This window comes from Salmo trutta, chromosome 19 (assembly GCF_901001165.1).
Source record: "Salmo trutta chromosome 19, fSalTru1.1, whole genome shotgun sequence".
Taxonomy (NCBI): Eukaryota; Metazoa; Chordata; class Actinopteri; order Salmoniformes; family Salmonidae; genus Salmo; species Salmo trutta.
In genome coordinates this window covers 44,385,489-44,401,666 of record NC_042975.1, presented here as the reverse complement: position 1 = coordinate 44,401,666, position 16,178 = coordinate 44,385,489, and the positions used below count along the sequence as shown (strand labels likewise).

At 42.2% G+C, this 16,178-nt stretch overlaps 1 protein-coding gene across 2 annotated transcripts; it reads right to left on the bottom strand.

Moving 5' to 3' along the window:
* Positions 1 to 7,369: 7,369 nt before the first annotated feature.
* On the bottom strand, positions 7,370 to 16,171 carry LOC115154702 (histone acetyltransferase KAT5-like). Of its 2 annotated transcripts, XM_029701182.1 has the most exons (15): positions 16,107 to 16,171; positions 15,933 to 15,999; positions 15,473 to 15,541; positions 15,053 to 15,315; positions 12,576 to 12,644; positions 12,029 to 12,211; positions 11,834 to 11,914; positions 11,021 to 11,086; positions 10,516 to 10,764; positions 10,284 to 10,373; positions 10,046 to 10,186; positions 9,802 to 9,895; positions 8,787 to 8,946; positions 8,606 to 8,687; positions 7,370 to 8,496 (listed from the first exon to the last, which is right to left on the bottom strand). In XM_029701182.1, exons 1-15 carry the CDS (start codon positions 16,128 to 16,130, stop codon positions 8,362 to 8,364), a joined length of 1,773 nt encoding a protein of 590 aa, XP_029557042.1. In that variant the 5' UTR covers positions 16,131 to 16,171; the 3' UTR covers positions 7,370 to 8,361. The 2 variants fall into 2 exon arrangements, with proteins under 2 accessions (XP_029557042.1, XP_029557043.1); XM_029701183.1 differs by lacking the exon at positions 11,021 to 11,086.
* Between the last annotated feature and the right edge of the window lie 7 nt (positions 16,172 to 16,178).

Below are 16,178 nucleotides of genomic sequence, written 5' to 3'. Positions count from 1 at the left end.
TGACCATGCTGGTCATTTATGAACATTTTAACATCTAGACCATGTTCTGTTATAATATCCACCCGGCACAGCCAGAAGAGGACTGGCCACCCCTCATAGCCTGGTTCCTCTCTAGGTTTCTTCCTAGGTTTTTGGCCTTTCTAGGGAGTTTTTCCTAGGGAGTTTTTCCTAGCCACCGTGCCTCTTTCACATGCATTGCTTGCTGTTTGGGGTTTTAGGCTGGGTTTCTGTACAGCACTTTGAGATTTCAGCTGATATACGAAGGGCTATATAAATAAATTTGATTTGATTTGATTTATGCAGGCTCAACAAGCCAGTTCCTGCTTTCCAGGCAATCTATTTAATGGAATGTGTGCCGAAAGCTTGAAAATGCTTGTCTGGGGTTGACTCTACTTCAAAAACCCCTGATATGACCTGGTTGGTAGCTGTTTGCATTGGGGGCAGTCACAAAACCCTCTCCAATGTTTTACAACAACAAGAGTGTCCCACTGTTTCACCTACTTTCTATTTTTCTCCTCTGTACTCTGCCCATCTTTCTCTCTCTCCCTCCGACTTTTTCATCATTATCATGAGCCTTGTTGACTTACTGCTGCCACTTATTGAGTCTGAGTTGGGAGCTCCAGTGTAGGCCAGGCATCCACAGTCTTCTGCATCCTCAAGATTTTCAAAGGGGTTTAGACCATCTGAGCATTCCGGGTATTGCATACCATCCGGTAGGATGCTGAGTGTCTTCCAGCTTTAACTCATTACTCAGACCGACCACCCCTGTTTGATTTCTCATCGTAGCACTTCAATGGATGTAAATAACCTATAGTACATAACCTACAGTTGAAGTTGAAAGTTTACATACACCTTAGCCAAATACATTTAAACTCAGTTTTTCACAATTCCTGACATTTAATCCTAGTAAAAATTCCGTCTTAGGTCAGTTAGAATCACCACTTTATTTTAAGAATGTAAAATGTCAGAATAATAGTAGAGATACATATTTATTTCAGCTTTTACTTATTTCATCACATTCCCAGTGGGTCAGAAGTTTACATACACTCAATTAGTATTTGGTAGCATTGCCTTTAAACTGTTTAACTTGGGTCAAATGTTTTGGGTAGCCTTCCACAAGCTTCCCACAATAAGTTGGGTGAATTTTGGCCCATTCCTCCTGACAGAGCTGGTGTAACTGAGTCAGGTTTGTAGGCCTCCTTGCTCCCACACGCTTTTTCAGTTCTGCCCATACATTTTCTATAGGATTGAGGTCAGGGCTTTGTAATGGCCACTCCAATACCTTGACTTTGTTGTCCTTAAGCCATTTTGCCACAACTTTGGAAGTATTCTTGGGGTCATTGTCCATTTGGAAGACCCATTTGTGACCAAGCTTTAACTTCCTGACTGATGTCGAGATGTTGCTTCAATATATCCAGATAATTTTCATTCCTCATGATGCCATCTATTTTGTGAAATGCACCAGTCCTTCCTGCAGCAAAGCACCCCCAAAACATGATGTTGCCATCCCCATGCTTCACGGTTGGGATGGTGTTCTTTGGCTTGCAAGCCTCCCCCTTTTTCCTCCAAATATAACAATGGTCATAATGGCCAAACAGTTCTATTTTTGTTTCATCAGACCAGAGGACATTTCTCCAAAAAGTACGATCTTTGTCCCCATGTGCAGTTGCAAACCGTAGTCTGGCTTTTTATGGCGGATTTGGAGCAGTGGCTTCTTCCTTGCTGAGCGGCCTTTCAGGTTATGTCAATATAGGACTCGTTTTACTGTGGATATAGATACTTTTATACCTGTTTCCTACAGCATCTTCACAAGGTCCTTTGCTGTTGTTCTGGGATTGATTTGCACTTTTCGCACCAAAGTACATTCATCTCTAGGAGACAGAACGCGTCTCCTTCCTGAGCGGTATGACGGCTGCGTGATCCCATGATGTCTATACTTGCATACTATTGTTTGTACAGATGAACGTGGTACTTTCAGGCGTTTGAAAATTGCTCCCAAGGATGAACCAGACTTGCGGAGGTCTACAATTTTTTTTCTGAGGTCTTGCATGATTTCTTTTGATTTTCCCATGATGTCAAGCAAAGCGGCACTGAGTTTGAAGGTAGGCCTTGAAATACATCCACAGGTACACCTCCAATTGACTCAAATGATGTCAATTAGCCTATCAGAAGCTTCTAAAGCCATGACATCATTTTCTGGAATTTTCCAAGCAGTTTAAAGGCACAGTCAACTTGGTGTATGTAAACTTCTGACCCACTGGAATTGTGATACAATGAATTATAAGTAAAATAATCTGTCTGTAAACAATTGTTGGAAAAATTAGTTGTGTCATGCACAAAGTAGATGTCCTAACCGACTTGCCAAAACTATAGTTTGTTAACAAGAAATTTGTGGAGTGGTTGTAAAACAAGTTTTAATGACTCCAACCTAAGTGTATGTAAACTTCCGACTTCAACTGTATATGAATACATCCCTATCTATACTGAATAAAAATATAAATGCAACATGTAATGCTCTGGTCCCATGTTTCATGAGCTGAAAAAAAAGATCCCAGAAATGTTCCATACTTACAAACAGCTTATTTCTCTCAATTTGTTCACATCCCTGTTAGTGAGCATTTTATCCTTTGGGATGGCGATCATGAGGGGTTCCTGAGTGGCGCATTGGTCTAAGGCACTGCAGTGCTAGAGTTGTCACTACAGAAGTGGGTTCGATCCCGCGCTGTATCACAAAAGGCTGTGATCGGAAGTCCAATAGGGCGCCGCACAATTGGCCCAGCATTGTCCGGGTTAGGGGAGGGTTCTTAACTGACTTGACTAGTTTAATAAAAAATAAAAGTCAAGATAATCCATCCACCTGACATGTGTGGCCTATCAATATGCTGATTAAACAGCATGATCATTCCACAGGTGCAACTTGTGCTGGAGACAATAAAAGGACACTAAAATGTGCCGTTTTGTCACACAACACAATGCCACAGATATCTCAAGTTTTGAGGGAGCATGCAATTGGCATGCTGACTGCAGGAATGTCCACCAGAGCTGTTGTCAGAGAATTGAATGTTAATTTCTCTACCACAAGCTGCTTCCAACGTTATTTTAGAGAATTTGTCCCTTTCGTGGGGGAAAAACTCATTCAGATTGGCTGGGCCTGGCTCCCCAGTGGGTGGGCCTGGCTCTCAAGTTGTTTGGCCTGTTTGGCTGCATCCCTGGCCAGTCATGTGAAATCCATAGATTAGGGCCAAATGAATTCATTTCAATTGACTGATTTCCTTATATGAACTGTAATTCAGCAAAATATTTGACATTTTACAGTGTACAAGAATTCAGACCCCTTGACTTCTTCCACATTTTGTTACATTACAGCCTTATTCTAAAATGTATTAAATTGTTTTTCCCCTCATCAGTCTACACACAATACCCCATAATGACATCACAATACCCCATAATGACAAAGCAAAAACAGGTTTTTAGAAATGTTTCTCCCATTCTTCTCTGCCGATCCTCTCAAGCTCTGTCAGGTTGGATGGGGAGCGTCGCTGCACAGCTATTTTCAGATCTCTCCAGAGATGTTCGATCGGGTTCAAGTCCGGGCTCCGGCTGGGCCACTCCTGCATTGTCTTAGCTGTGTGTTTAGGGTTGTTGTCTTGTTGGAAGGTGAACCTCCGCCCCATTCTGGGGTCCTGAGAGCTCTGGAGTAGGTTTTCATCAAGGATCTCTCTGTACTTTGCTCCATTCATCTTTCCCTCGATCCTGACTAGTCTCCCAGTCCCCGCCACTGAAAAACATCCCCGCAGCATGATGCTGCCATCATCATGCTTCACCATAGGGATGGTGCCAGGTTTCCTCCACACATGACACTTGGCATTCAGGCCCAATAGTTCGTTCTTGGTCTCATGGTCTGAGAGTCCTTTAGGTGCCTTTTGGCAAACTCCAAGTGGGCTGTCATGTTCCTTTTACTGAGGAGTGGCTTCCGTCTGGCCACTTTAACATAAAGGCCTGATTAGTGGCCTCCCATCTCCACAAAGGAACTCTGGAGCACTGTCAGAGTGATCATCGGGTTCTTGGTCACCCCCCTGACCAAGGCCCTTCTCCCCTGATTGCGCAGTTTGGCCGGGCGACCAGCTCTAGGAAGAGTCTTGGTGGTTCCAAACTTCTTCCATTTAAGAATGATGGAAGCCACTGTGTTCTTGGGGACCTTCAATGCTTCAGACATTTTTTGGTACCCTTCCCCAGATCTGTGCCTCGTCACAATCCTGTCTCGAAGCTCTACAGACAATTCCTTCGACGTCATGGCTTGGTTCTTGCTCTGACATGCACTGTCAACTGTGGGACCTTACATAGACAGGTGTGTGCCTTTCTAAATCATGTTAAGTTACCACAGATGGACTCCAATCAAGTTGTAGAAACATCTCAAGGGTGACCAATCGAAACAGGATGCACCGGAGTTCAATTTCAAGTCTCATAGCAAATGGTCTGAATAATTGTGTAAATAAAGTATTTCTGTTTTTATTTTGAATACATTTGCAAAAATGTCTAAAAACCTGTTTTCGCTCTGTCATTATGGGGTAATGTGTGTAGATTGACAGATTAATTTAATCAATTTTAGAATAAGGCTGTAACATAACAAAATGTGCAAAAAGTCAAGGGGTCTGAATACTTTCCGAACGTAACTTTGTGTTCTGTATATCTTTCATCACGGTTCAGTAACATGTCATCCTTTCCTTGACATCTTTCTCCAAAATCTCCAGTCCATCATGTCCACCTGCCTCCAGTCCATGGGGGCTATCATCCTCACGTTCATATTCCTCTTCATATTTTCTGTCATTTTCCGAGAGATGTTCAACGAGCCTGACCCGGAAAGCTTCGCACCCTGTTCCAGCTGCTCACTCTGGATGACTGGGTTTTCATCTCCTCTACCCGCTGAGACCACGGTGAGAGAACACTACTGTTTGTGTGAAGCATGGTCTAGAAGTTGGGCATTATCAGTCATCATCACCATGTAACTAACTGAGGTCATGATGTACATTCCTTTTTTGAAAGGTCCACCCACATAATATTTCTTGTTCTGTACATTGTGGTGGAATACTTCACTTTCCTCAAGTGAGTAAGCTTATAAATGTTGCAACAAAGACACTACAGTATGTTTGTTGTACATTGTGATTTTCCCTGCATAGTCTATTCATTGCTGTCCTTGTCGACAACTTCCAACTGACAATCAAGAAACGTTAAAAGATCCAAAAGCTATTCAGAACATGACAAACAATAAGGCAAGACAGATACTGGAGTAGATTTAGCTGAACATTACATTCTTTCTCTATTCTTTTCTACTTTAGGGGACATAAACTCAGCAAAAAAGGAAACGTCCTTATTTCAGGACCCTGTCTTTCAAAGATAACTCATAAAATCCAAATAACTTCACAGATCTTCATTGTAAAGGGTTTAAACACTGTTTCCCATGCTTGTCCAATGAACCATAAACAATTAATGACCATTCACCTGTGGAACGGTCGTTAAGACACTAACAGCTTACAGACGGTAGGCAATTAAGGTCACAGTTAAGAAAACTTAGGACACTAAAGAGGCCTTTAAACTGACTCTGAAAAACACCAAAAGAAAGATGCCCAGGGTCCCTGCTCATCTGCGTGAACGTGCCTTAGGCATGGTGCAAGGAGGCATGAGGACAGCAGATGTGGCCAGGGCAAGAAATTGCAATGTCCGTACTGTGAGACGCCTAAGACAGCGCTACAGGGAGACAGGATGGACAGCTGATCGTCCTCGCAGTGGCAGACCACGTGTAACAACACCTGCACAGGATCGGTACATCAGAACATCACACCTGTGGGACAGATATAGGATGGCAATAACAACTGCCCGAGTTACACCAGGAACGCACAATCCCTCCATCAGTACTCAGGCTGTCCGCAATAGGCTGAGAAGGGCTGGACTGAGTGCTTGTAGGCCTGTTGTAAGGCAGGTCCTCACCAGACATTACCGGCAACAATGTCGCCTATGGGCACAAACCCACCGTCGCTGGACCAGACAGGACTGGCAAAAAGTGCTCTTCACTGACGAGTTGTGGTTTTGTCTCACCAGGGGTGATGGTCGGATTCACATTTATCGTCAAAGGAATAAGCATTACACCAAGGCCTGTACTCTGGAGCGGGATCGATTTGGAGGTGTAGGGTCCGTCATGGTCTGGGGCTGTGTGTCACAGCATCATCGGACTGAGCTTGTTGTCATTGCAGGCAATCTCAACGCTGTGCGTTACAGGGAAGACATCCTCCTCCCTCATGTGGTACCCTTCCTGCAGGCTCATCCTGACATGACCCTCCAGCATGACAATGCCACCAGTCATACTGCTTGTTCTGTGCATGATTTCCTGCAAGACAGGAATGTCAGTGTTCTGCCATGGCCAGCGAAGAGCCCGGATCACAATCCCATTGAGCACGTATGGGACATATTGGATCGGAGGGTGAGGGTTAGAGCCATTCCCCCCAGAAATGTCCGGGAACTTGTAGGTGCCTTGGTGGAAGAGTGGGGTAACATCTCACAGCAAGAACTGGCAAATCTGGTGCAGTCCATGAGGAGATGCACTGCAGTACTTAATGCAGCTGGTGGCCACACCAGATACTATTACTTTTGACCCCGCCTTTGTTCAGGGACACATTATTCCATTTCTGTTAGTCACACGTCTGTGGAACTTGTTCTGTTTATGTCTCAGTTGTTGAATCTTATGTTCATACAAATATTTACACATGTTAAGTTTGCTGAAAATTAACACAGTTGACAGTGAGAGGACGCTTCTTTTCTTTGCTGAGTTTATGAGGACGAGATGCAGTCAATGAAGAAGTTAGGTTGGTCCTACAATTTCAAAAGGCTCCCACATAGCACATGGGTGAGGCTAAATGCAACCAATAGGCAGAAGACAGAACTGTCTCCTCTTCACGTTACCTGCCTATAGAGCTCCAGTAAACCACAGACGAGAGGAGTTCTATGAAATTGAGTTCCTCAAAATTGACAATAAGTATGGGAAGAGGTAAGAGACTAAGCATTCTTCTTTCTTTGTACACAAAGACAACTTCTAGAGCAGAGCACACTAAATACATTTTACTTCCATATAAATGTGTGTCTGCTGCCTAAGATGCCCGGGCATGTCTAAACAGCCCAGGAATAGGTCTTCTGATTCAGTTCCTAAACTACATTCTTTTGACCTCCTTTTCAGTCAAATGAGGACATTCAGGGGAACGACCACAAATAAGGAAAATAACATGGGTGAAACTTAAAGAAAACAACCATATTTCTCCCTGTGAGTGATGACAACTCAGTCAGATTTTATCCGTTGATAACTCATTAAAGACACGAAACATAGTAAAAGTGTCCTGGTTTATTAGATGTGTAAAGCCATCTCTCTTTAAGGCTCTTATATCAAATCTCATCTGTTGGTTAGATTTATAGTCTTTTTCAATACATCTAATACAACAATTTGAATCACCCATTCCTTAACTCTAAACCACTTACAAAGAGAAGACGACTCCATGTAGAATTTACACTTAAATATGAAGGGAAATAGAATAGCTGTCTAACCATTGAACACAATAACAAAGTATGAATCACTTGTTACAAATGAATACACACAAATGTACAGTAAATAGTCTCATTAAATTAAATGACACGCTATTGTGCCAAACGTGTTAGTTTACATTCCATTTGTTTTTAAAGGACAGACAACTGTAGAGGTATCCAAATATACATTCTTGTAAGAGTTCAACATGGCTTATCTTCTGTACTGAGCATCCCCGCACATCTCATTTAACATACAGAAATGCATCACACCTTTAAAAAAAATCCTTTATAAAACAGTATATACAATTACTACTGGTCGCAAGCAGTTAGATCTGTAATTCTCATAGTGCGTCGGATCAATGAGACTGTGGATATGTGCACTCATTATTCAAGATCACATCCAAAACAATAACATAGTATTATGTGCTTATGTAGGTGAAAATAACTAATTACTGACTAGTCCAAGAGGGTTGAAATCTGACTAAGACAAATGCCAGGAAGGCAAAGAAACAGATGGTAGGAGTCATCTAGCCAACATTAGTTGATGACCATTCGTACTATTGAGACTAAGCAAATGGATCTACTGTTGCTAATGACAGAGATAATCTGGTGAGGCCAATGGTGAGGGCAATAGGAGGTTGGACATGAATCAGAAAAATTATGCTGAATATAAACAGTTCTTGTTCATTTTTAAATCTTTGATCCTCTCTGAGACCTGTGTGGTGCTCTTCACCCAGAGTGCTTCAGGAAAGTATGCGGTAAAAGAGAAAGAGACCAGGAGAACCAGATAGGGTCCTACCACTTGCCCCTCTTGCTCCAGTCCTTGGGGGTGAAGTGAAGGCATTTGGAGTCGATGCGCAGGTGACGCTTCTGCATTGCCCTCTCATGCCCCTCCACTATGTCCTCCGAAAGAGTCAGGATATACTGGCCCTGAGAAGCCACAGGGAGAGAAGAGGTTCAAATATGCTGATCAAGATTGCCCTTTCATTTTAAAAAAGTGAAGTGCTGAAGTGTTGTCCCCTGCACTAGTATCCGTCACCTTATAGTAGTTAATTAGGTTAAGGTACTGAAGTGTAGATATGACATCCTCTTTCTTCACGCTGGTGATCTCGCTGATGTCACTGGAAATACACAAGACGCATGATATTAGGTTACAGAAATAACAGCAGCTTGAGCTATAAAAGGGAACAAGCTGGTAGAACAACAGGACAGAGGCGTACTTGATGGTGATCTGCGGCCGCTCCCCATTGTCAGGCTTGAGGTCCATGAGGATCTCCAGGATGGTCTGGGACCAGTAGGAGCGGTAGGAGAGCAGCCCCAGGTCAGACAGAGGCTTCTCTGGTGTGCCCGTCTTCCCCTCTACCTTAGACAGCTCATAACCTGATGACCAAAAGACAACAACTTCAGTTATGGCATACTGAATGGCCACATTTCAACACACTCCCACAGATCATTTTAACACACACACACACACACACACACACAGTGTACACTGGTTGTACAGATTTTTTATTTTTGTATTTTTATTTCACCTTTATTTAACCAGGTAGGCCAGTTGAGAACAAGTTCTCATTTACAACTGCAACCTGGCCAAGATAAAGCAAAGCAGTGCGACAAAAACAACAACACAGAGTTACACATGAACAAACGCACAGTCGATAACACAAAAGAAAAGAAAAATAGAAAAATCTATGTACAGTGTGTGCAAATGTAGAAGAGTAGAGAGGGAGGCAATAAATAGGCCCTAGAGGCAAAAATAATTACAATTTAGCATTAACACTGGAGTGATAGATATGCAGATGATGTTCAAGTAGAGATACTGGGGTGCAAAAGAGCAAGAGGGTGTAATAATATGGGGATGAGGTAGTTGGGTGTGCTATTTACAGATTGGCTGTGTACAGGTACAGTGATCGGTAAGCTGATGCTTAAAGTTAGAGAGGGATATATAAGTCTCCAGCTTCAGAGATTTTTGCAATTCGTTCCAGTCATTGACAGTAGAGAACTGGAAGGAAAGGCGGCCAAAGGAAGTTTTGGCTTTGGGGATGACCAGTGCAATATACCTGCTGGAGCGCGTGCTACGGGTGGGTGTTGTTATGGTGACCAGTGAGCTGAGATAAGGCGGGGCTTTACCTAGCAAAGACTTATAGATGACCTGGAGCCAGTGGGTTTGAACGCCCTAGATCCAATATTAAAATCCATGTTTTAAAGTCAGTAACTTCTTACTGGTTCACTTACTGAACTCGATGAGTAATTTGCCGTAGCCTCTCCGCTGGTAGGGAGGTAAGGTGAGGATACAGGCCACATTGTAATCTTCCGTCGACTCTTTCTCCTGCGCACAGAAAAAAATTGTAAGTCGGCTGCATTTTCAACATGTCGAAGGGGTTGCTTTTAATGACAAGTATTACACAGTATTATTGCTGATCATCATGAGCAACAGGTTTAACTGTAAGCACCAGGTGATAAGAAGCATTTCATGTACCTTGGAGAAGTAGCCCACTATGTGGAAGCCCTTGGAGTCGTACTCTGTCATGACGTAGAAGAGGAAGGGGTCTGTGTCATAGTACAGCGTCTTGTGGTCCAGGAAACACTTGGCCAGTAAACACAGGTTCTGAGAGTATGTCTGGCAAACATGGAAGAAACAAGAGTTGTTAAGCGAGAAACTCATTACATTGATGAGGTGTGACCAGGCAGCAGGGAGGATCATGGGCATTACTCACTTTGTTTTTTCTGCCATCTATTTCAAAAAAGGAGATGGTGCCCTTGCGGTAGATCTCATTGCCAGGTGGATGCCGAAGATTACACTTGGTCTGGATGAGAGAGGAGAATAATATGTGATGACATGTTCTGCAGCTCAAACGCAATACTACGACTGCACAGCAACCCTCCCCCTCTGGCTCTTGTATTGGTGTTACATACATTTCATTGAGATATTCCAATCTAGTATCTCACCAGATGCCTCTGCAGACACTTGAGGCTCTTGAGGTACTTCAAGCAGAACTCACAGAGGTAGAGAATAGGCAATGTGGTCAGTTCCTGTGGGTAGGGCGAGAAGTACCAGGGCTTCAGCCTGTGGCGGCCCAGTTCAATGCAGTCAATGTTCTTCATACGCGTGACAATGTCGTCATGGCTACGGTCCGACACCAGACTGCCAGTCATGCGAGGGGTGGAGGGGATGCCATCAGAGCTGTCCTGCGAGTCCTGATGCAAAATGGTAGGAAGAGAGCAGCAGAAAGGAAGAGAATGATATCATTCCATTACCTGATACATCGCTTAGAATCCTGTCAAAATAAAAGCCAACTAATAAAGATGAAATAACTGATTAAAAATAGGGAGCATTCCTTACATAGCTCTCACATGAAATACCAAAGGTCTGATTGAAGGCCATTACCTTTAAAATAATTCCATAAACAAAGAGACACAGGCAAACAGGCAATGAGAAGGAAATGAGACGGACCTCTCCTGGCTGCAGATAGACATTGGCACATCGAGGGCTGTTGTTATACTGGAAAACCTTTATTATCTAGCAGAAAAACACAAGCGGACGAGGGCTTTTGGACACTGATTTAAGAGGGAAGGAAAATTATTATTGTTTACACTAATTTTATCAATGTGGGAAGATTCAGGAGTTAAAGGTCACCAGGGAGATTTCTGCATATATTATATTGACCTGTTCTTTATTTCCTTGTTAATTTGGGAGGGATATCTTAACATTAAAACAGAAAGGGAAAGGCAATAATTCACAATGGTCAATAATTCCAGAATTCACACATAATTATGTAAAATACAGTTTCGCCTTCTCACACTATCACTAGCTACAATGCTGCAAGTAACATTGTTGAAAATGTGCTTGTGCTGATACCAACATTGAATTGACTTGCTCAGATTACTGTCTAACTGAAAGCATATAACCATGAAAGGTAAACCTATAGGACTAGGAAGGTACGATCCTGTTAGTCAACGCTAATCTAGTATCCCGGCTCATACTAGTCTAGCATAGAAAGGGCCCTATCGCTAACTGGGTATTAGTGACATCCATAACAAGTTTGTCCTGTAAAATCTGTTTTCTTTTTGACATATTCAAGCTAAAAGGATGCAGACGCAATTTCTGAAAACAGAAGAATGACTTGTTGATGCCAGTACGTTGCTAAAGTGTGTTACTCTACAAATGTGAACGATGGGAGAAGATAGGGTGGTCTACAGTTGAAATGAGGGCAAATAATGACTTGATTAAAGAAGCAATTCCCATAATCCCTAAAGTGTTCCAAACCTCATCGGTTCCCCCGCAGTTGGGGGGCTGCTTCCTCTTCCTTCCTGGCTGATTGGGCATGGGGCGACGGGCAGTACCATTCTGGGATCATTTGAAAAGGGGAAGAGATAAAAAAAATCAAACACCAACAGAGTAATAGTGGGAGACTAGCGATTGATCATTACTGAAACGCAAAGTTATCAAATGTTGGTTTACCGTGGTGAGAGAGGTAAGCTGCTCATGGTCATCGCGGGCGTTGGATTTGAGGTTGAAGGTGTTGGTGTCCCTTACAGCAGGGTAAACAGACGCCTGGGAGGCTTCAATCGAACCTGGCAAGCATGGCACGGGGGTTGCCGGGGACACTTGTGTTGCCAGGGACACAGACTCTGCTTTCCTCTTCTGTATGAGAAATGAGACATGGACAGACATGAGAAAAAGCTGAAAATAATGAATATTTTAAGATTATGTTGATGGGATTTCAAATCCCAACCACACCACAGAGGTGTTCTAGCTATCTTTTACATTACCAAACAGTCATATACTAGGTCCGGGACAACCCCCCACAGTTATCAATATCACTTACTTAGAAATCATCTACTTTAAGATGTTTGTCCTTGATTTTAGAATTATACAACTGTAGGAGTTCTTACATAAATGTGTTTGTTGTCATTACTATTCAAATGTAGCTATGAACCCATTCTGACTTTGTGGACCAAACAGGTCTTAATCATGGCTGTGTAGAATGGGTAAATTGATGCTGTACCGGCGTGGGGAGAGTTTTGCCTCTGGAAGGAGCTGTGGCAGTTTGAAGGTTGAGATCTAGACTCTTCCTCTGAATTTGAACAGAAAGGAAGAGAAGGGGGATTAACTGACAGTCACACTCAAACAATGCGCTGTATTTTCACTTCAACTTATGTCATTCATTGAACATTGTAATAAAAGCCTAATCAATAGCCAGTCAAGATAGCATATACTTGAGTAGATCAAAACAAAAACATACAGTTTGCATAGAGACTGAGCATGATTTAAAAATAGAATGACCTAATAAGAGGTCAAGACAATACAAACCTGTTTAAGTTTTATAATAAACTTAGGCCGGACAAAGTTGAATTACTGTTTAACGGATGCCCCGCCTCACTTTTCTCCACACCCCCCCAAAACAAAGAAGCACTGAGTTTGAAGGTAGGCCTTGAAATACATCCACAGGTACACCTCCAATTGACTCAAATTATGTCAATTAGCCTATCAGAAGCTTCTAAAGCCATGACATCATTTTCTGGAATTTTCCAAGCTGTTTAAAAGCACAGTCAACTTACTGTATGTAAACTTCTGACCCACTGGAATTGTGATAGTGAATTATAAGTGAAATAATCTGTCTGTAAACAATTGTTGGAAAAATGACTTGTGTCATGCAGAAAGTAGATGTCCGAACCGACTTGCCAAAACTATAGTTTGTCAACAAGAAATTTGTGGAGTGGTTGAAAAACGAGTTTTAATGACTCCAACCTAAGTGTATGTAAACTTCCGACTTCAACTGTATGCGGCTCTTTGTTTATAATGCACTGTCTGCTCTCCCTTGAGGCTTTCCCAAGTTGATGCCCAAGAGACCAAACAGCCTCAGATCATGTTCGAGCCTCGGATTGGACAGTGAAACACACACGCCTGCAGATGTTTCATTTCTCTCTCATGACGGAATTCAGCGCAAAGTCCTACTATTTATGTGTCCAGGTTAAACGTGGGACGTCCCTCATTATAAACAAACAGTCGGTTAAATTCATGGTTATTGCATCATTTTCAGATCTATTGGAAGCGATTATTAGACGAAACAATGTCATTTAACCAATTGACTGGCCAGAGATCAGGGCATTCATCAGCAAAGACGCAAGCTGATATTATTTTGGACGACCAAATTGAAGTCAAAATGATTTGTGAAATCGAAGTGTGTCAGCTGTATGGTGATTTGCTATTCATAACTTACATTTTACACGTACTACCAGTAGTAGGCCAACCGATAACACCACGACGGAATGCGTTTGATGTGATGATGCGTCGCCGTGAACAGCTAGCATATCCAGCAAAGTACATCGCCAGTGGCACGCACACTGGCGATGTGTGCGTGGTGGGGGCTTTTCGTGGCAGCCAGACGAGACAATCGAAGGAGGATGCGGTGAGAAGTTACTGGGCTTGAATTTAGTCACGCTTGATCTATATAGATTGATGCTTCTAATTGTGCATGTTATAAACAAAAATGTTTTGATGATGATAGGTTATACTCTATGGCTGGATTTATGTATGTTTTTCCAATGTTACATCCATTTGGCAGACCTAACTTGTTGACCCTCTTTCTACAAGGCCTAGTCATATTTGTATGGATATTTTGATAACACCTAGGCTATAGAGATGCATTCAGGTAATGAACTCATTATTATGCATCAACATTTTAATTTTATTACAAGTATTTATTGTTAATCATTCTTGAATTTGTTAGGCTATACAATTAAGTAGATTACTGAACTGATAATACATTCATACATTACTTTTTTTTGAATTTTTGAATATGATAGGATGTATAATAGAATGCAATATTCTATGTGAATAATGTTCATTAATGTTAATTGGTGTATTATAATAATAATCTGAAAATCAGTCTGAAATGGAATATTTCACCTATTGTTCATGTCCATATAGCCTAGGACAATGTGGTAAATATTGTTATTCCTTATCACCTTAATGATTTTTTGTTAGTTTTTTTGCTTGCTCGCCTCACTTTTCTGGGGGGAAAATCCGTTAAATAGTGAATCAATTTTGTCTGGCCTTAGGCTAAAACATATGTAAATGCATTTGTATATCATCTAACAGAAGAAATACCACCCCCTTATTTTGACAATTCTGTCTCTCATCACAGAGGCAAGACCAGAGAAACGTTATTTCACAGAAATCTGGAATTAAGCTACTGGAAGTAGCATTTCACAGATCTTTGAAATGATTCATGAAGCACAAATTGCAAGGTCTATCATTTCATCATGTTCATTGGTCTAATTTAACTAAAATATCATAGCTCCAAAAGACTGCAGACCAAATGGCGATAACAATTGGGTTGTACAGTAGAGTAGTTGTTTAACAAAAATAGCTTTCCAACATCTCAGCATTAAGTACTAACCACGACTGCAGGAAAATAACATTGGTAGCAAGCAACAGGGTACAATTGCCAGGATTGGGCTTAAGACACTACTACCAAACCTGAGCTTGTTGTTGCAACACTTGAAAGTCTGGTAGAGAAGTTTTGGTGGGTATAGACTTCTGCTGGGCTTGCGGCTGTGGGGGCCTGCTGGGGGTATGTTGGGGGCCAGCTCCGGCCGCTCTTACCACTTCGCTCTCCGGGGAGCTGGGCCGCGACCCCGGAAGCCCGTTCTTAGTGGGCGTTTTAGCTTCCTTCTTAGGGAACTGGAGCTTCTTCATGTCAAGCCTGTCCGGCGTAACCCACTCATCCAGACGCTTGTTGACTTTAAACAAGCAGAGGCACACACACACCTGAGTTGATCTCTACTCAAATGTTTGCCAACTTGACATTTACACATATCTGCTTCTTCTGTCAATATCACTGATGGCAATGTTGGAGTTTTACACTCACATTTACATGATGAAGTATAGGCTACTCACAGTCAATATAGTGGACATAGTAGAGTTTTCTCCCAGGGATCTCTTTCACACTGAGAATTTCAGCCAAGGCTGCAAGGAAAACATCACACGACATGACAGATCTAGAAACCTATCCAATCTGTGGGTCCCTTCGCTATCTGAAATTATACATTGGCTACGAAGCTAGCAAGCAAAGTTTTTGTCTACAAAACACAACATCGTTACGTTAAACGTAGCTAACTTCAGCATAGCTACATAATCAAAATATTTATCTAGCTAACGTTAATGCTTTCGTAACTGATAGACAATTAGTAAACAATTGAAATCTCCATTAAACGTCACCAGTGCCTTTGTTTACTATGTGCCACTACCGTAACTAGCCGCTTGTGTTTTCAAACATTCAGTCATGACAGTTGTTTATTAAGCAGCTATTAACGTTTGCGCCAGCTACCCTAGTGGTAGCCAAGAGGACGATACTCACGCCACTCATCTTCGTTTTCCTGATTTTTTCGGAGAACAGGGAGCCTACAGCCCTCGACAACATCGACCTGTCGAAAGATAAGACATTGAAAATATTTATTCACGAAAGTTGAGGGTACACATCTGGATATAAACGTTGTAGTTGTATAATGATTTGGGACTATCGAGTACCCACCGACGAATCCGCCATTTTGGTCATCTGCGAACGTACAATGTAGAAGCGCGCAAGTAGTTATGGGAAAATGGC

Bases quoted from the DNA above. Each gene is read 5' to 3' on its own strand.
- LOC115154702 (XM_029701182.1), bottom strand. From the start codon at position 16,130: ATGACCAAAATGGCGGATTCGTCG. The intron at 16,000-16,106 runs GTGGGTACTCGA...ATCTTTCGACAG, and splicing joins CCAAAATGGCGGATTCGTCG to GTCGATGTTGTCGAGGGCTG. The intron at 12,645-15,052 runs GTTTGGTAGTAG...GTTCAAATTCAG, and splicing joins TGTTGCAACAACAAGCTCAG to AGGAAGAGTCTAGATCTCAA.